The sequence below is a fragment of the Larus michahellis genome, chromosome 1 (genome assembly GCF_964199755.1).
Source record: "Larus michahellis chromosome 1, bLarMic1.1, whole genome shotgun sequence".
Classification (NCBI taxonomy): domain Eukaryota; kingdom Metazoa; phylum Chordata; class Aves; order Charadriiformes; family Laridae; genus Larus; species Larus michahellis.
The window spans coordinates 196,503,025-196,523,551 of NC_133896.1; the positions used below are offsets into that span (position 1 = coordinate 196,503,025).

The window sequence follows — 20,527 nt, forward strand, 5'->3', positions numbered from 1 at the left end:
GTAACCATGTAATGGTTAAAACTACACATAAAACCCCATAAAAGTCCTTGAAAGTGTTGAAGGATACTTTTCTTTAAAAAAAACATCTCTTTTTATTCCCCTCTAGAGATAACTGTTTATCTGCCTGTGTGAATCCAACTGACCCACCTAAGCAAATAGTGTCCAAATCTAGATGCATGTATCAATAAAGTTGGAGCACAGTCTTCAATTTACTGTCTTCCACAGGAATTGATTACACTTTTTCATTATATTTTTCACTAGTTTCCCAAAGACATGCTGAAGGACTTATACTAATACAATTATTCTGAGGAGGAAAACGCAAATTACAGAGAGGCTTTTGTGTTCCAGGATGACAAAGTGTATCTTTAAACAGCATCTCATTTAGGGCAAAGAAGGGGTTCATTGAAATTCTATAAATGAATTTAAATGCAAGGAAGTGAAAGCACAACACATTAACAACTGATTAATTTATTCATCAAAAATAGTTATATAAAGTCTTGTGAAAATGAATCATTGTTCTTACCAAATGACAAATTGTTAAACCAATATAATTTTACAACAGAAACGGTACCTTCAATCAGCAGCTCTTGTCCATGACTGCCCAACAATGTTCGGGATAGGAAAGGGGCAAAGTCAACAAATATTTCTCTCAGGAGGGGGGCCACCTTTTCCAGAGCTCTTTCAAGCTTTGCAGTGATACTGTGGAAAAACAGAGACAATGTTTGGAAGAACACTTAACAACAGAAGTTAAATAATGTGAAATCGTACCTGTTTTAAAAAGTTGCTGTAACTTCTTTCGAACAGAGGATGACCATAATTTGAATAAACTTTACAGTGTTTAAATGGCTTTAAGTAAATGCAAATGTCATGTCAGTCAGCAGTGTAGCAGCCCCATAAATTCTACAGCATTTACAGAATACTCCAAACCTAGTAAAATTCTTATTTTCAAACATGATAAGAATGTCAGATACTCAAATGTCTTTTTCACCTATCTCAGCTTATACGCATCTCATCATTTTACATACATTTGAACGCTTGAAAAGAGAATTTTTTATTCACCCAAAGCAATCAAAAGTAACTTGCTTTTTTGTTCAAGCTTTCAAACAACAACATCTGACATTGCAATGCTAGACAAGAGAGTGTACAAGAAAGCGTTCTAGCACAGGTATCAAGAAACCCCATATTCTTTTCTTCAACTTTGAGGGAACATGATCCCAGTTAAATCCCTTCGCCTTTGTGTTTATACTTCTCTGCCTGCTGAGACTATGCAATCTTTGAGCATGTTCCTTAATTTCTACTTGTACAATGCGAAGAGGTGTTGTGACTTCTGTTTGCTTCTTAAAAACCAGAAATAACATTCCTTTGTCTGAGGATACCAACCTAGCAGTAAGCATGCAAATGTCAGCAGTGTGCTAAGGATCGTACCCCTTAGGAGTCCTTCTTCCCTTTTAAAACTTGATAGGGCATAACACTTGTGCTCTCTGAAACTCTTATGCCAAGATTAAAAACCTGCTGTTTAATCTCCAAGAAGTGAATTATTACTTAAAAATAAAAATAAAATTACATGCATATTCTGGTCTACCAAGAATTTTTGCTGTTCTTTTTCAGACTGCTGGTGGCTGAAGGGGTTTCCTTTTGTGCTCGAATTACAGCATCAAAATGTTATTGGCATTTAAAAGCACAATTATAGGAAGAAGTTACATTTATTGACATAATGTAAGATAACGAACAACGACATTTAAATTTTATACTGTATCTACTATCTATAAGCGCCAAATAAATGTGGACTTTTCAATTCAGATCACATGAAGATCCCTGTATTTAAAAAAGAAAGCTGACATTTTAAACAAATTGGAAGTTTTCCTTCATTAGCTTAAAATTATTTTACTGAATTCCTATAGCTTATTTTCTTTCAATGTGCTGCTTTCTCATTTCAAATTCAGCTATTGATTTTCTAATATTCTAAAGGAGGGATTCGTATCACCAGCCTTCGTTTTAGGTGATTAGTTGAAGTGAATTTCACTATGCTAAAGCCTCTAGTGACTATAGTTGAAAGGCATGTGACTAGCTCAGAGTTTTGAATTTGCAACATGAATCTACCCCAAGCTTTTGCTGCTAGAGACAAAAAGCCTACTTAATTAATCCAGACTTCTCTAAACCATGTTTTAAAACATGTTTTCACTGTAAATTGGTTTAAAAGGCCTAATTTTAGAGTTCATTTAACTCTGAAAACTTTACGTACAACTGAAAACATCTCAAGTTCAAAAGTTTTTTAATGAAGATAAATTTTTATTTAAGAACCAAGTAATGTGGGAGGTGTGGATGTGCTATTAATTTACACCTTGCATGAGCTATTAATAAACAACTTGTTATCAAATGGATAGCCAAAGAATCTTGTATATTATAGATCTATTCATGGGTAATTGGGAACAGTATTCTGTGAAAATATGAGATCAAAGTTTAGCACTGTTTAAAAAAAGCGTATCAAAGGACAGAAATTAATATTTAAATAGAGAAGAAAGAAAAATAAAATCCTTTTTCTTTCATGTAAATCCCTGCTGCATTTACATGTTGAAAACTGACTGGAGTTCTGGTCCCTCAGTTTTAAAAAGAACAAACAAAATTAAGGAAAAAAGCATACATAGGGACACCCAAAAAAACATTTCAGGGAAGCAGGTAGCCCATCTGCCGCCTTTTCTGTCCACACACATGCACACAGACCAGCAAAAGAGAGAGACTGATCTGATTCTACAGTTGTTTCTAACACCTATTATACCTTATAACGCATCCTGCAATCATTAGGGAACTCTGTAGGGATTAATGTAAACAGTTTTCATGACTGAATTAAGAGTCTTTGGGGTTTTTTTGGTAAAGAATGAATACCGTGGTTTTTCCTTTCCATTTGTAGACATTCAAGGCAAATAAACTCTTCATAGCTTTCAAATTCAAAATTTATTATTTTGCATATTAAAGGCAATACATGTCAGGAAATAAATTATATATATTATATATAATTATATATAATTTCTATATTTATAAAATGATAAACTGGGACGGGAGGGACTGAAAGAGCACAGTAGCAACATCAGATTGAAAGAAATACTCCTAAAACTGTGAGAAAAAACCCCAAATAATAAAAAAAAAACCCTGTGGACAGTTCTTACTACCTATTGCTTGAATTGGTCACAGGACAGTGCAGAGAGGTGGGGGCACACACTGTCCCAGTCCCGAGTATGCTACCTTCCCAACCTCATTCCAGGCCAAACCTCTGCCTCCAGATCAAGACTATTAAATGTCTAAAAAGTCCAAGATCATCCTCCTGGTCACTTTTCTCTGCTCAGTCTGGAGCCACAAGCAGCTCTTTTCCTATGCAGTTGCTATAAGGGAAGGCTTAGATAAGTGAGCTTCTACTTCATGCTCTCTGACCCCACAAACGACTCTGATTTTTAACCTCATAAAAGTTAAAGCACAATGAATACGAAGTGAGGAAACCAAAAATTCTCTATTATCAAAATAAAGTTTTAGTTGTTTCTTGGGAAGGGGGTAGAAAAAGGAAAAAAGTCCTAAAGACATTTCTTGGGTTGATTAGATTTTAAGTTATTTACATTTCTGATACTGTGCTCCACATAAGTTTTTTGTTGCTAATTTCAGTTACTACTCAGAGTGCAACTACTGCCGAGTTCAAATTCCAAATTTTGCAACTGAAGTTTTTTTTTGACTCCAGGACAAAAACTTTCACGATGCTTGTGAAAAAAATAAGATCATGGCTTTGGTTAAAATAACTAAAAAAAACTGAAAAAAAGATTAGTGATCCAGTTTAATTTTAACATACTTCAGTATCTGAATTTTAAAAAAGACTTCACCCTCAGGAAACACTGTCCTAACATACAAAGAAGACAAGAAGGAAAAGAAGTGGTTTAATTATGCCAGAATTTTATTAACTTGCCTTGTAACACTGTCAAACAATAAATAACGCCATACAAATGGTGATGCTCTCCTTGATCAATTGCACCTTTTTGGAGTGGGGCCAACAGCCCTCACCCTTTCAGCCTGGGACCGTGTGCATCGATTCCTGTGAGTCCACCTGCATGACACTCACACTTCGGATAGGACCAGCTAAAAAGGTTTTTCTTTTTTTTTTTCACAGAATCACAGAATGGTCGGGGTTGGAAGGGACCTCTGGAGATCACCTGGTCCAACCCCCCTGCCAGAGCAGGGTCACACAGAGCAGGTTGCACAGGAACGTGTCCAGGCAGGGTTTGAATGTCTCCAGAGTTGGAGACTCCACCACCTCTCTGGGCAGCCTGTGCCACTGCTCTGCCACCCTCAAAGTAAAGAAGTTCCTCCTCATGTTTAGGTGGAATTTCCTATGTTTAAGTTTGTGCCCGTTGCCTCTTGTCCTCTCGCTGGGCACCACTGAAAAGAGCCTGGCCCCGTCCTCCTGACACCCACCCTTTAAGTATTTATAAGTGTTGATAAGATCCCCCACAGTCGGCTTTTTTCCAGACTAAAAAGACCCAAATCCCTCAGCCTTTCTTCAGAAGAGAGATGTTCCAGTCCCCTAATCCCTTAATCATTTCCACTGTGTGTTAAATCACTGAAGCACCAATACTTTTTTTACAGGTTATCTAGGGCCCTTGATTTAAATTTATTTCCTTTCTCGTTCATTAGAGAACGAAATTCTCTTCTTTGTGAGCTTGTAAACTCACGAAGAGCTAGCGTGGTTACTGTCTCCACTTCCATTCTTCTGAAAACCATACCTCAAAGTGGCCAGTCAACTAAGGGACACTTGGCAACTCTTTAGCATACCCTGTGTCAGCTTTTTAAGGCAGAAAGGTGTGCACCTTGAAAAGCTCAAAAATTTGTCTTCGAAGTGTGCTGCGGCACAACTGAATACCTTTACAAAATAATAACCTATTATACAAAGGCATTTAATAGGAATTTCAGCGGGCATTTTCCTGGCTGCCAGTGAGCATAAGAGGGGTATCAGCTACCCCATGGCATGTGTCTCTTGCAACACCAACTCTGATCTGGGGCACCATTTAGTTTCCTACAGGAACCCATGTCTGGTTTCCTCCTCTCCAGTATAAATAGGGCTTTTGTTTGCTTGGAAGAGTTTGTGTCTCTCTTTCCACTTGCTAGTGTTCCATTGCCAAGTTGTGCTTGCCTTCCAATTCTTATCATTATTGAGGAATGTAAAAAGCCAATCAACTACAAAGTCACTTTTAATATGTTTTAGTGTCTGGCATAGTTCAAGGAAGTTAAACTTTTCAGGGAAGTGTAATTTTAGTATATACATTCTTACTACCAAAAAATTAAATAAATTTACACTATATTATATGTATAACTACAATAACGCATATTAAATGAGCTAAAATATATTTAAATATATTTTTTTCTTTTTACACTATTTTGTATGTATGAAATTGTTACGGGAGGAGAAATTATAATTAATATTAAAAGACAGAACTTGCGTACCTCATGTTTTCAGCTGAATCCTCTGGCATTGGAGCAACAGTTTGGACAGCTGGGAGATTTTTGCTGGTAGCACCATTCACAAAGCTGGATGACGAAGAGGAAGAAGAAGATCCTGAGTCTACTGCACCTGTCCCCCAAAAAATACAGGTCTTAATTCAGTCTGAAGAAATATAACTTTTAGAGACTTTTAATATAGTCCTTATCTTACTCATGTACTTTTAAGTAAGAAAATAATGTTATTTATTCTAAAACAAGTAAAAATATTCCATATGATTATCATATAAGTTAATACCTTATTTTGCTAGTATAACAATAAGAAGCTTAAAAAGCTATTGAAAATCAGGCAAAATAAATCCTTACCTCATTTTCATTATTCCCAAATTATATTCCAAAGATGAAAATATTTTTACATCATCCTGTAAAGCAAGATCTTTCTAAAATAAAGGCATATTTGAGATGAGCTTGAGTGGGGAATAGAAGTTTAACTATTTTTTTAATATATATACACACACACACTTCTTGGCTGCCCAGTTGCAGCTACAGGCAGAAGATAAAATACAAATTCAAAAATGACAGAGAAGATAGAAAATGCATATTCCTTCAGGAAGTGATGGGGGGAAACAGTGTTTGAGGAGTATTAAGACTCTAATTTTACTTTTTCAGTTTCCTTCCTCAAGTCAAGGAGAATTTTAAGACCTTAAAAGTAGGGAGGGCAGCGGGGGTATCATTTCAATGGGTTGTGAACAGCTGCCCGGGAAAAAGATGCAGACAGAGCATACATTTATACTTTTAAGTGATCTGGGTCAGAGCTAAAGGCTAAACTTAGACTCTAAATGCCAATCTATCATGCTCGCTGAAACGGCACTGTGAGCTCAGCCTCTCTGAAGGAAACCAGCAGGGGCACAGAGTGGCCGTGAACAGTAGTCAGAGCACTGTGATAAATGCTGTCCCTGTTCTGCTGCTCAGCCCTCCTGCAACACGTCACTGCAGGAGAGGCAGCAATGAACATCCTTGCAGTTGGAGTTCAAAACCTGAGGGACCGCAGCGCTATCGGAGACGAGGGCGACAGGCAAGAGCTATCCAAGTTAGCAACGAGGGGTGGAGAACCCCAGTTTAGAGATCAACGGCATTATTCTGCCAATTTGTTAAAATAACTTGTAACTCCCTGTTGCTGGTCAGCAGCTGGTACATCACTGTCCTTTGCACCACATAGGTATATACTATTTTTCAGTTTCCTGCGAAGCTCTACAAAGTATTTATGGTTTCTTAACTGCGTAAGCAGCCAGCAGTGAAGTAGAGGTCAAATGCTGATAATGGTGAAAAATTCTCTGGCAGCAGGGATGACTTTTTTTTATTTTTTATTTACCTTTAAATAATTTTTACTGATAAAATAATTAAGGTAAAACTCAGAATTTTGACTGGCTTATTTAAGAAAATTTACATTCAAAACAGTATCAAAATTCAGGAGTCTCTGCTGGGCTGGCTCACGCTGGAGTAGCTGGTGAGGTTCAGGACTTAGACTAGGAACTGATTTAGCTTACTGTTCTAACCATGTGAGTGGGAGGCGGGTTATGGCTCACACCGCGGGTTCTCACTTGGACTAAATGCAAACTGTAAATGTACCCAAACGTAATGAGAAGGAAACAAAACAACATAAGGTAGGCCATCTTTCCCAACCTAGGAATCACAGCAATTTAGCTGGGAATAGGGTAGATTAAAAAAGACTGAGGATTCACGTATATGTGTATATGTGTGTGTGCGCATATGTATTCATTTACATATTTATACTGATATATACATAGGTGACACGTATTTTTACTGCTTCTTCCCTTTTCCTTCCAAAGTCAAATTTTCTTCATTAAGGTTGTTGTCTAAAAATGCAGTTGCTAAGTTGCTTAATCAGCTAGGCTCCCAGAAGAGAAGGTCAAACAGACCTAGAACTACTGGATTAATATAGAAGTGAGAATCAGAATACGAATTACAGAAATGCAATCTAAAACCTATAAAACCAGTTTCTTACATAAAGAGATGAATGAAGAAAACCTGTCTCCCAAAAGATACATTCAAAACACTCAAAGGACTTCAGTAACATAGATCTCATTACAATGTGACAGGGACATTGACTACAACACAGCGATGGCAGATGGAATGTAAACATCGACTGCAATCCATGAATAACTGAAAAGAAACCACCTTTTGCACAGGTCCAGCACAGAATAGACCTCAAAGATAAAACTGTACTTCTAGAGTATCTGTGACATACTGTAAAAACAACTGTAAATAGGTTTGGGGGGACATCTAGTGTTTCTAAAAAATTGTATATGGTTTCTTTTTTACCATAGTTTTTTTTTTTAAAAACAAGGTGCTGTTCAATTAAATTCTATACATTACTTTAAAATAATTAATAACATAGATAATTTCACAGACTACAAGTTTATAAACCAGTAAGTATCTGGATACCTCATGTATATATCTCAAAAACTGACATACGTGATCACTATCTTAACTACCGCAGGCACAGCTGAACTAAAAATGGCAAAATGAGCATTTTAATTTAATAGACATTTATATGCTTTTAATGTGATAATACTTTTTTTTTCTGTCATTAATGTGTTTAGCATTTCTAAAATGTTGATCTAAAATTCAAATCTTTAGAAAAGGTTGGAGGACTTTTCAAACTATTTCTTAAAAGAATTCATCAATAAAGCTCATTCAGATGAATTCAGGCATAAAAGGCTTTCCCAAATAAGATCACTAAAGAAGTTCAGTATACATATAGTTCTAATTAAATCTGATACTTGCTGAAGTTCCATTGAATCAATACTTTTTCTTTAACCAAGATAATCCATAGACCAGGAGACAAAAACAGTTGCATTTAAAAAAAAAAAAAAAAAAAAAGAAGTTATAAGATCTACCAAAAAAGGCAGCCTTTAATCCACAGTGAATGTACCATGGTATCTGCAATACTGTCCTCCACTAAGAACAGTATTGGGGAAATGACTGATTTTTAAATGCAATTACTTACAAAGAAGAGCTACTACATTCCAGCCAAACCAGTTCAGATCTTTAATCAGTGAGAAGACTGAAAAGCTTACACTAGTCAGTATCATTTGGAAAACAGGGTTTCCAATGTAGGATATTTTTTGCATGACATAAGAGTACCTAAAAGGAAATCCATTCAAGATTAACAGAAGTGGCTACACAAATGGAGCTGTTCATAGAAGTGATAACATTATTCAGAGCATTCATTCCTCCCATCTGCCTCAGGATAATTAGATTTTAAGATTTCTTTTTTTTATCCTTAGAAAAATCAAAGTTCTATTACCAGGTATTAAAGGTAATCTGCAAAAGGAAAGAAAAAAAAATGAGTGTGTCTTCATATTATTCCATGAAGCAGAAGGATGCCAAAAGCTTCCCCCTCCGTTTTCTGCAACCCCAGGGAGATTTTCACTTTCTTAACCCTTGACTGAAGTTGTGATATCCTTGAAGAGAGCTCTTCTCTCAAGTGCTTTTGCTTAGAAAGCTTAGTTTAGAAAGAAAACAGACCATAGCCAGACATTGCAAAGGAGCTGAATTTTTTTCCAAAGTAAACATCAGTTGCTCTCAGTAAGGATTCATTTCTGAATGAAAACCGCAGTCTCCATGGTCAAGAGACTCCTTCATGATAGACAATCCCATTATTACTATTATAAATAATTAAAATAAGGTCTTGTCCTCCTTCTACAGCTTACAATAAACAACAACTGGTAAGACAGGACTACAGTTACATTAGGTAGCTTCTTACTGAAAAGCCTTCCAAAAATCCTAGCATAATTTCCATTGACAAATAGTAATTGCCCAAAATATTAACCCTCCGCAATCTACAAGATATTTATTAAGTAGCTATTTGTCTTTACTTTCTTTGATGCATGAGGAGGGATTAATTGGTGTGTATCATATAAACATCCTCTACTGCAGGGCACTGGAGAAGTTAGCTCATTTCAATTCTAAACTACGCTTATAAAACAGTATTAAGGCTATTTATTCACTTATTTAAGGCTTTGCAAGTCCAATGTGCACTATCAAAGATTATAAACATACACCAAGAGAAAACGCTGGCTCTAAAAAAGGCCAAGCTTTAATCTTCCCAGGTTTTTTATTTTAGAAATACAAAAACGGTAACAAAAAAGATGATTAAAAAACAAAACATCACTAAAAGTAACAAAACAAAAAAACAAACAAGAAAAAATGAGGGTCACAAAAATATTTAAGGACAATACCTGTTGTATTAATCATACTTTTTGGTGTAGCTCCTGTTGCAGCAAATATATTAGGTGTACTACCCGGTGGCAGTCCACTCCCAGCTGTGGCAGCTCCAACTGTGGTAACGGCCAGACTGCCTGGAGGGGGTTTCTTTACTGGTACAACCACGCTCCTGTGGAAAAAGAAACGGCAGATTACTAAAACCGCACAACGGAGTCAGCAAGAGGTTTTGTTTCTGATGGGATTATGCTGTGTTATAACGCTGTTGATGAGGAAAACACATCATAATGTCAATTTTCTTAACTTTTCTGAAATAGGGTAAGACTAGGTTAACGGACCCTAACCCCATATTCCTATCCTTTGTCTGCAGCTTCATGTGATTCTGAGAATCTTAATTTGTCTTTCAGTGCCAACAGCATGGAAAGACCCCACCACTTACTTCACTGAGATGCTGTGAACAGCGCTATCTATCACCTGTGTTCTAGATTTGCAAAGAAAACATTGGAAAGTGTTGGAAATGATGCCAGCACACTAGCAGTCCATACGTATGCAGTCTTGATGAGTACATTAATTTGTTGATCTTACTGAAGTTAGCTGAGATGACAATTCTTTTTGCCAGTCACCTGAACATTTGAATACAGTAGTTGATTCTTCAGTACTATGCATGTACTGGTCTTGCAAATATAGCTGACTAACAAACATAATTTTGCACTCAGCCTTCTGCAAAACTTTAATACTCATTTAAATCAGCAGCACGTGATGCAAACTGAACACCTAAAATGTAACACTGCAAATATTTGCTTTCACAGTATTGTTATCAGGTTGATTTAAAAATACGATTTGAAATGCAGTCTTGAGAATTTGAAGCTTTTAAGAAGAGAACAGGGCTTTCATGCAAAAACTCTGATGTAATATATAGACAACATTGCATTCAAACAAACACGTTCTCACCAAAGCTTACACTACTCTCTTTCAAATCTCAAAACTAAAAGGCTTGCTGTACATGTTAAAAGGGAAGAAGGAGGAAAATATTACAGAGACATTTAATTAATATTTTTTCAACACAGGACAGCTGTCATAGTGCAGACAAATAGATTTACATTTTTTCTGTTTAATATTTCCATTTATCTATAAAAAACTAATCCTAAAAAGTCTATTTCAGTAGATAACCTGAATGGAAAACAAACCTAAAACAAATCATATTCGTAAATGTTAAAAATATATATTTTTGTCATCATGCACGTGTTTTCTGGTTAAGCACTTTAATCATTGTGATCAAATAAAAGAGCAAGAAAATACAACTAGATAGGGTAATAAGGCCACATTTTGCTCTAGAAGTTCCTTTGGTAATTATCTTGTTATACTTCTGTGTAAATATGATGGCACAAGATGGATCAAAAGATGCAGGACAATTTTTTACAGTAATGTAGTTTTTTTTATATCTCCTCAGTCTCCCTGGATTTTAAAGACTGGTGATGCAAATTGCATTGCTGATACCATTGTGAGAATTATATACAAGTGCTATATTTTGAGATGTCCACTTATATGATGATAGTGTACAAAACAATCCATAAGCCATTTTTTCCCCCACTCTTTTTAGAGGGGTAACAGTGCTAGTTGACGTCTCTGCATTCTGAACAACAGTTTTACCTCTACTCTGAAGTATGTATTATTAGAAAGGTAATTATAGGTGTATTGATGGTTTTCTGTCTCCTTCCATTTACATTAGGAGAAGATGAATTTGCACAATGCAATAGCTATTGGTTAAGATATGTGACCCTAAAATAATTGCTTTTTTCTGCAGTTAATAATCTCTTACAATCGCTGCTGATATGAAGTGTTTACATAGTAGCAGCTACAGGTGAATAAAGCCGGGTCTACACGGGTTAGATTAACCTGCTCCATAACACCATGAAATGTCTTAAAATCAGCTCCTATCCACACACAAAATTCTCTAGCTCAATTAATACATTAATCAAATACTTGAATTCTGTGTGTTCAGGAGTACTGAATAAATACTGAAGAGCAGAGTCCTTCTAGTGTAGAGAACTGCAATTGAAAGGCTAGGATTGGTGTGAATGAAGAATGAATAGTCTTAGACTGGCCTATGCTAATGGCATGTGGATTATCAGGTCATAAAGACCACAGGCATGAGTGTAGCTTCACAAGATAACCAGACCTTGGAGACAAAAATAATGAACGGTGATGACTCAAAGAGGTGGGGAAGGACAGGCTGTTGACAGCTCCATAAGGGTAAAAAAAAAGCATATCCAACTGCAAATAGTTTCCAACCTATGAAGAAACCAGGAGATGCAAGGAAGACTTGATAGTGATATATGCTCACAATGTCATGGCAGCAAATCCTGGACCTAGCATTTGGTTGCAAGCATGGGGGATGCCTGACTGCTGGACACACTCCTTAGACACACACACCCATTCTACTGCTTGCAAACACGAGACAGAGTGTGAGTGAGTGAAATCTGTTTTGTTTTGGTTTTTATTTTAAGTAAACTAATTTTTCCTTCCTGTATTGTCTGGTTAAATTGCTGACACAATTGTTGCAAAAGTATTTCCTACTTTCCTTGTTACTTTTCCAAAGAAGATGAAGCTAAATTCAAGGTTTTCCCTCCTTATCTTCAGACAGCTCAGTGGTCTTTCGGAGTATCCAAAAGACCACCTAACTTTCCAAAGCAAAGACTACATGTGTCAACTTCACTCCTCAGACGTAATGTACTGGCCTCCTATAAAGGCAAAGATTCTTTTCTTAAGAGTGTAGTTTAAGACTAAAAATCAGCTCCCACAAAAAGAAAGGAAAATCCTTCCCAGATCCCATGAATACTAATGCTCTACACAGGGTTGACATTCTTTTGTAGGTCTGAATCAGGACATTAAAACAGGTCAGGTGTTATTAAATTACAAATTAACAAGAAACGTCAAGAGAAGCCTCTCTACCATAAGAATAGGCAAAATCAGTGAGACACTATCATCCCAGACTGAAAGAAAATGCAGTTTTCTGACATGTCATACATGGTGACCTTGTCAAAATGTCTCATTCCTACTGATAAATCAAAACACAGCGAGTGAATACAGAATGACATCCAGATGAAGGAGACTGAAAAACTATACGAACACAACAGAGTGGTCAAAAATGTGTAAAACAATCAGAGGAACAGCAGAACAAGAAAGGTGAAAGAGGATGACAGACCTCTCTCAAGTCAAAAACCCCCTTTTTTTAACCTATCAAACCACTACAACAGCACATTCAGATACTTCTTTCACGGAGGAAGAGAAATCTACACACTAGAAGAAAAGGTTATATATGCTCTGTCATTTAATTTTAGGCCTTGTTGTATAAAGCATATTTCAGACTTCCAAAATGTTCCAAAGTGGTCCACATTTTTCTGAATCACATCATCATGCTCCCAAATGATCCTCAATGATTTAGCCAACAAAAGCTTAGTAGTAATTGGCTACAGCAGCTAATTTTATTTCTCTGTTCATCAGGCAGCTCACAATTCTAAAAAGAAACGTGACTACTAACCGCTATTTTGTTACTCAATGAGTGTCATTTTCAAATAGTAAATCTAAGCCTAAAGTCATCATAATTCACATCATGTTTAAGATGAGTGTTGTTGGTTGAACCTCCACGTCACTCGTGCATTGCTGGTTCATTAAATAACCCTGGCAAATAGCTACAGGATTCTTCTGGGTTTTAGTAATTCACATGAAATAGTTAGATGGAAAATAATAGCATCAATACATTGAACCGCTAAAAGAGGAAATGGAAATGAAAAAAAATACTTTCTCAAATTAACTTGCCTTAAAAATTTAGCTACCCAGTGCTGGTGACAGGCAAATGAAGTTATGCAGCACTGTATTTTCTATCTCTTGCTCTGATCCACATTCTGTATCTCTTTCTCCATTTTAAAATCTAAAGGTCTTCCAATCTAATCACTCAGGTCAATCAAGAGGTCAGAGATAAGCCTCCAATGCTGCAGGTCTTGTGTTACCCCTCTGAGCAGCGGCAATTAAATCAGAATCACTTTGCACTCTTCTGGGATATGTGAAACCTCTTAAGGCTGAATTAATATTCTTGCTCCTCCCTTCCTCCCCCAGAGCAGCAGAAAGCTGATTTTCAAGAAGTGCTCTTCAGGCAAATTTTTGACAGAAGTACTCTGTGTCAAACAACAACTTCTGCCAGATGTTTCAGAAGAAATCACAGTAGAAAATGGGGGACAATTTGTCTGCTATATTACACGTCACCTTGTCCTACAGTCAGATTAATTTAATCTCTGAAAAAAAATAAATCTTAGTATTTCTTCTCTGAAAGTTATTCATATTCTCCATACCTATGGACATGTCCAGTCCTTTATGAAATGTGTATATTGCTGATTACTCAGTGTTCTTTCTGATTTCGGCCCTAGATTCTGATTTGAGTCTGTAGCAAGAGATCATTAGTATGTACTAACAACACATTTTGAAACCTGCAACCTTCTATTAGGCTGACTGCATTAAGACAAGGTTCACCTGAAATCAAGGAGGAGGGATGTAACTCAGAGTCAATAGCCATGGAGAAGAAAAACTGGATTAAAAAATGTGAGGTATATTGAAAGGATATGGAAGGCTCACAGAAGTATACAGTCTTGGAGAGTCATGCAAATGAAACCTTTGTGCTGAATGCTCAGTTATTAGGGATTTTTTCAATCATTTGATGCCATACGTTCATCAAAACATCCAAATCTATCAAAACATCCAAATCTTGAAGTACATGACATGATCCTAATCTACTAAACACAAATTGCTTGTTTCTAAATAGAAGAAAGCAAATCATCTCAGGTAGGATTTTAGGACAAGGGCAAGAAGATCATTGATCTTCACTCTCAGATAAAGCAGGAAAGTGAGTATTTACTCCCAGTGAAAGTCCCAGTCACTAGAATCTCCTCTGCATTCAGGATAATTAGCTGAAGCATCAGAAGTGATCAAAAATATTGACAAAAAACAAAGAAAAACTGTAAGAGGTTAAAAAGCTAACTATCATGAAAGATGAAGGGTCTTGGCTGAACAGAGAAATGGAAAATACTGGAAATTTAATCATTTGTAAGAATGTGAATACAGTATAAGTGAAAATGTCATGTATTAAATGCTAGAAACATCACTGAATAAAGAAAAAAACATAAAGAGACAATCAGTATGAGGTATAAACTGGGAATGAGGAATGAACATAATCCTGTATATACGATGCAAAAAAATCCAAAAAAGCAAGAGCTAAAAAGCTGCAGTCCTTTAAAAATCAAAACAGCTTTAATAGTGATTTTACAGTGGTCTACTGGGGCAAAAAAGCAAGACAAAAGCCCAGTATAATTTTCAGCTGTATATCCAGTGAATCGTATTAAGGACCAGAGAGATGCTGGTTTCTGCTGATAAAACATATATAAAGCTTCAGTTGACATACGGCTATGGTTCCACGCATGTTGATCTGCTTGAGGGCAGGATGGCTCTACAGAGGGATCTGGACATGGGCTGGATCGATGGGCCAAGGCCAATGTTATGAGATTCAACAATGCCAAGTGCCAGGTTCTGCACTTGGGTCACAAAACCCCCATGTGATGCCAGAGGCTTGGGGAAGAGTGGCTGGAAAGGCTCCCAGTGGAAAAGGATCTGGGGGTATTAGCTGACACCCATCTGAGTATGAGCCAGCAGTGTGCCCAGGTAGCCAAGAAAGCCAACAGCATTCTGGCATGTATAAGAAATAGCGCGTCCAGCAGGACTAGGAAAGTGATCGTCCCCCTGTACTTGGCACTAGTGAGGTCCCACCTCGAGTACTGTGTTCAGTTTTGGGCCCCTCACTACAGGAGGGACATTGAGGTGCTGGAGCGGGTCCAGAGAAGGGCAGCGAAGCTGGTGAGGGGTCTGGAGAACAAGTCTTATGAGGAGCAGCTGAGGGAACTGGGGATGTTTAGCCTGGAGAAAAGGAGGATGAGAGGAGACCTTATTGCTCTCTACAACTACCTGAAAGGAGGTTGTAGAGAGGTGGGGGTCGGTCTCTTCTCCCAAGTAACAAGGGATAGGACAAGAGGAAATGGCCTCAAGTTGCACCAGGGGAGGTTTAGGATGAATATTAGGAAAAAATTCTTCACTAAAAGGGTTATTAAGCATTGGAACAGGCTGCCCAGGGAAGCAGTTGAATCACCATCCCTGGATGTATTTAAAAGACGTGTAGATGTAGCACTAAGGGACATGGTTTAGTGGTAACTTTGCAATGCTGAGTTAATGGTTGGACTTGATGATCTTAAAGGTCTTTCCAACCAAACGATTCTATGATTCTAAGAAGAGTTTTGAAAGAGTTACCCGTGTACAGGTTGCTAAATGACAGACAAGAGGAATACGATTACAGCTTAATGAAAAAAAATGAGGGTTAATACACCCAATTTTGGTTGACTTGATCCTATTAATATATTTTGTCTGAAATTGTTCCAAATGAACTGCTGAGATGGACGTGCGCTTCCACCTTGTCCTCCACTTTATTTAGGAAACGAGCGGCTAAGACACTCTCTAGGAATAGAGACAATTCACTTCGATTCCCTTTTCTGTGTAACAGGATGTGAAACCATACCTCCCATTCTCTGGAGTGTATTTTAACTGCTGCCTTAGAAAAGATTCTAAACAGAGGAGCTCCCAAGTCTTTCCTTTGGACCACAATCTCCCTCACACGAAGATCAGGAAAATTACTGAGAATGAAGAGGAACCCCAGATGAGTCACTTAATTCCCACATTATTGAATATTTTTTTCATTCACATGTTCACAAACTACTGTGATACCCAAAGTAACGGGGAATGAAATGACTAAGTGGTGACAGCACCTGTAACTGTCCCTTCTTGATTCATGGGAAAGGTGTTCTCTTTTCTCCGAGTATTTTTCTTTATTAACTTTATAAAGTAATCTTTTCTGTTGGGAGAGGACAAAAACATATAGCGTGGCCAGCAGGACGAGGGAGGTGATTCTGCCCCTCTACTCCGCTGTTGTGATACCCCACCTGGAGTCCTGCGTCCAGCTCTGGGGCCCCCAAAATAATAAGGACATGGATCTGTTGTAACAAGCACAGAGGAGAGCCGTGAAGATGATCAGAGGGCTGAAGCACCTCTCCTGTGAGGACAGGCTGAGAGAGTTGGGGTTGTTCAGCCTGGAGAAGAGAAGGCTCCAAGGAGACCTTATAGCCCCTTCCAGAACCTCAATGAGCTACAGGAAAGATGGTGAGGGACTTTTTGGCAGGGAGTGTAGTGATAGAACAAGGGGTAACAGTTTTAAAGTGGAAGAGGGTAGATTGCAGGGGAGGTTTAGATTAGATATTAGGAAGAATTACTTTACTGGAAGAGTGGTCAGGCACTGGAACAGCCTGCCCAGGGAGGTGGCTGAGTCACCATCCCTAGAGGTATTTAAGAAACATCTAGATTTGGCACTTCAGGGCATGCTCTAGTGGCAGAGATTGTAGGGTTGGGTTTTTTTTTGTGTATGATTGGACTCGATGATCTCAAAGGTCCTTCCCAACCACGAAGATTCTATGATTTTCTATTTATTCATAATTCATTTTTATTAAGTTTTCAGGGAAATCAAATCTGTTTTTCAGCAAATATCTTTTGAAGAATCTAAGGACTATAACAGGAATATAATCTCCTAATTTAGCTATTTTATTAAATGACTGTGTAGGGCAGTGCCTATCAGTGATCTCCCAAAGGTGGGCAATAATACAATGGATAAATAATGTATTTGAACATTCAGTCCACCTTCTCTCCCAGTTCCTGTCTTTTTCCCATTCTGTCAAACAGTAAAAAAAAAAAAAAAAAAAAATTCTAGTAAAACACATAGAGACTCTGAGTAGTCCTTCTAAATATGGCCTACATACATAAAACATAGATTTTTTATACTTTTTGAAGACCTTCTTTCTCTGTACTAACTGGCAGGACATGCATCACCCCTGATCGGATTTCACGAGATGTCCATGTTCTCTAGCATTTAAATACCTTTAAAAGTGGCCCCAAGTACCTTCTATGGGGGAAAAAGAAAAAAGAAAAAACAAGACTAAAATACTTCAAAAGTGTGTCCTTCAAAATATTTCAAAATATGCTTGAAAAAACTTAATTGAGCATTTAAACTATGCAAACCCATAGTAATATAGATATTTAATAGCAACAAAAAATAATTGATCTTCTCATTTCCAGGAACTCAAGATTTTCTGCTTTATGGAAGCATGCTTCCTATTGAAAGAGTTCTGCTAAGTACAGAAAATATATGTAAATTACCTCACTTTGAAAAAATAATAAATTAGACACAAAACCAAAGCACTCTCAATTTCAATACTAGCACCTCTCTAAAAACTCTCCACTAGAAAAAAGGTAGAGTGGAACAAATGCAGGCTTCAGAATGTAGTACTGGGTAGAATCACAAATAAATTCACAAACATTAATGGCCTAGGTTGTGTCTAGTGGGACAAATGCAAATTGACAAAAAACCAGAAACAAGAAATCCCCAAACCCTAAAAATCAATAACAGGGACTCATTTTTGTCAGACAAAAGATGAGAAGGCAAAAAGGAATTATTGGTGAGTTATGCTCCATTAGTTGCAAATCTAGGTGAAATAACCCTTTGTGTTTCCTTCTAAAAATGTCATCCGGGATGCCATTTTCAAGGAATTCAGTCTGACGTTAAAAGACATGTCATAACTTTGAGGATCCAGGCTCCAGCGTCCCAGAAATCTGTTTATACAGCTCATAATGTAATTACGGCTACCTTAAGACAGATGAGGCAGAAGGCAGCGATATATTGAAAACTAATTGAAAAATGCAGTTGTCCAGAAGCACTTGTGGGGAAAAGGTCTCTGAAAAGCTGCTCAAAGCTTCAGAGTTTGAAGTGAAATTTTTGATGTTGTCACTCTCAATCTATTGAAGAGCTGACAGACAATCAAACCCGTCTGGCTGGCTGGCAGCTCATTTTGCTGGCAGGTGGCAAACAATTAGACACACCAATTTGTGCCTCCTGATGACATTAAAGCATGAAACTAAGTTGTATGCAGGGCCTAGTGATTTGTGTGAAAGCATTTCAAAAATAATACTCTTTGCCGTGGCAACTCATTTCAGACTGCCACCTCCCATTACGGCTTTGAGCGGTGAAGACGACAGACTTGAGTTACGTGCGGCGCAAGGCCGCTTCTGTTCAATCCGTCATCAGCGCCCCCCGAGACCTCAATCCCCTCCTTTCATCAATATCACCTCATCATTTACATTCGATAGTACTTGAACTGCTGCATACATTAACTACACACAAGTCCTACTTGATAAAACATGCTGGACACATTTTCTGCTTTTATATTTCATTTATAACTGCACAAATTCTACAGAAGAACACACTATAGCCTACTACACAATGACTCTTATGAACATACTAGCAATGTACAATTAAAAGAACATGCAGAGTAAAACACATTGCATTAAATGATAAAATAGAATTCTTAACTTCAATTCCATTTAAAGGAGTTTGCTTTATATGGGATTTACCTGCATGTGAGATCAGTGATTTTAGTTAAAGAAATATCTTTAAAACAACAAAGATAGTTATTTTTCTACAATAACTTAGTAATCTCTTCTTTTACAAGGCACTCAGCCATCCAAATGCAAAAATAAAATAAAAGAAGTCTAGCCTCACAAGGACTAAGAATATCTTTTGATTAAAGTGAAAAATGCATTTCTCTAACCTGGATTTGCTTATAAATATGGAATCACCACGTATATTTTATAAAAACTGAAACAAATAAAACCTGACAAAACAATACACGCCATTGCTCATGATTCTCACGAGAGAGAATAAACATGACCAATAGCCACATTGCTCAGTGAATTACCAAAAGCTGCATAAACTACCGCAACAGAAGATCCTAGAGAAATACGGTCCACAGGCACAGTGTTAACCTTAAAAAAATATGTGGTGCTTATTATTTAATTGTTAGTTTATAGCAGTAAACACAATTATGTTTACATGAGCAAGCATGGAAATAGCATTGCAAGTTTTTTTAGTTTCTCAATGATAATTGGGATACTATAGGCAACACAAAATCTACATAAACCACCACAAGCTAAAATTCATGTTGCTTTCTCAATGTTTTAATTAATTCTAATGTTATTTCAATATGCTAGTCAAGGTTTTTTCCCCCCGTAACCTTTGTTTCACCCCCCCATGAAAAGTTACAGGGTCAAGATCGCAATCTGCTTCTCCTTTGTAATTTTAAAAAGAAAAGCAACAACGCCACCCATCTTTTGCCTCCAAAGATTGTCAGAGTGGTCAAGCAAGTACTTTGTAAACCTGAGCAAAGCGCACAGAGAAGTGTTTGCCTGAGCAGTGGTCATCATTCAGTAACGCAGCCATGAGGTGCAACCGGCCAGCTGAGGTCCTGTTTTAGTGAGATGCCCACAATTCAATAACACTCGTTTAGTTGTCGGTAAGAATTTAACACTTCCTGATCTGCTGGGACCTGCCTGAAGCAGCCATTTTTAGTTGTATTAAAAAGCATGACCTACCTCACTCACCACAATCAGATAGCAGGGTGATCTATTGAAGAGAACAAAATATCCCAACAAAATTGATACAAATGGGTCTTTCTTTTGCCTAAACTTCAACCATTACCAACTTTTTTCTTTGAAGAAGTAAACAAAGCCAAGGGCTGACGTGGTGTAACATATGCTACCAAGCTACAAATGTAGCTGTACACTTTATATAGTACATCACGGAATCACAACTGGGTCAGCAGGGTAACAGGAT

The 20,527-nt window shown here is 37.3% G+C and overlaps 1 protein-coding gene across 11 annotated transcripts in view; it reads right to left on the reverse strand.

Annotated features, from left to right (window-relative positions):
- The window catches only part of NBEA (neurobeachin), a 512,894-nt gene that overhangs the window by 284,146 nt on the left and 208,221 nt on the right, over nt 1-20,527 (reverse strand). For 10 of the 11 annotated variants that reach the window (XM_074567614.1, XM_074567653.1, XM_074567643.1 and 7 more), the window contains 3 exons: nt 9,738-9,892; nt 5,479-5,605; nt 572-699 (listed from right to left, as the gene is read on the reverse strand). In XM_074567614.1, coding sequence (XP_074423715.1) covers nt 572-699; nt 5,479-5,605; nt 9,738-9,892 — 410 coding nt within the window. The remainder of the gene's footprint in view (nt 1-571; nt 700-5,478; nt 5,606-9,737; nt 9,893-20,527) is intronic. The other variant, XM_074567605.1, reaches the window with a different exon arrangement.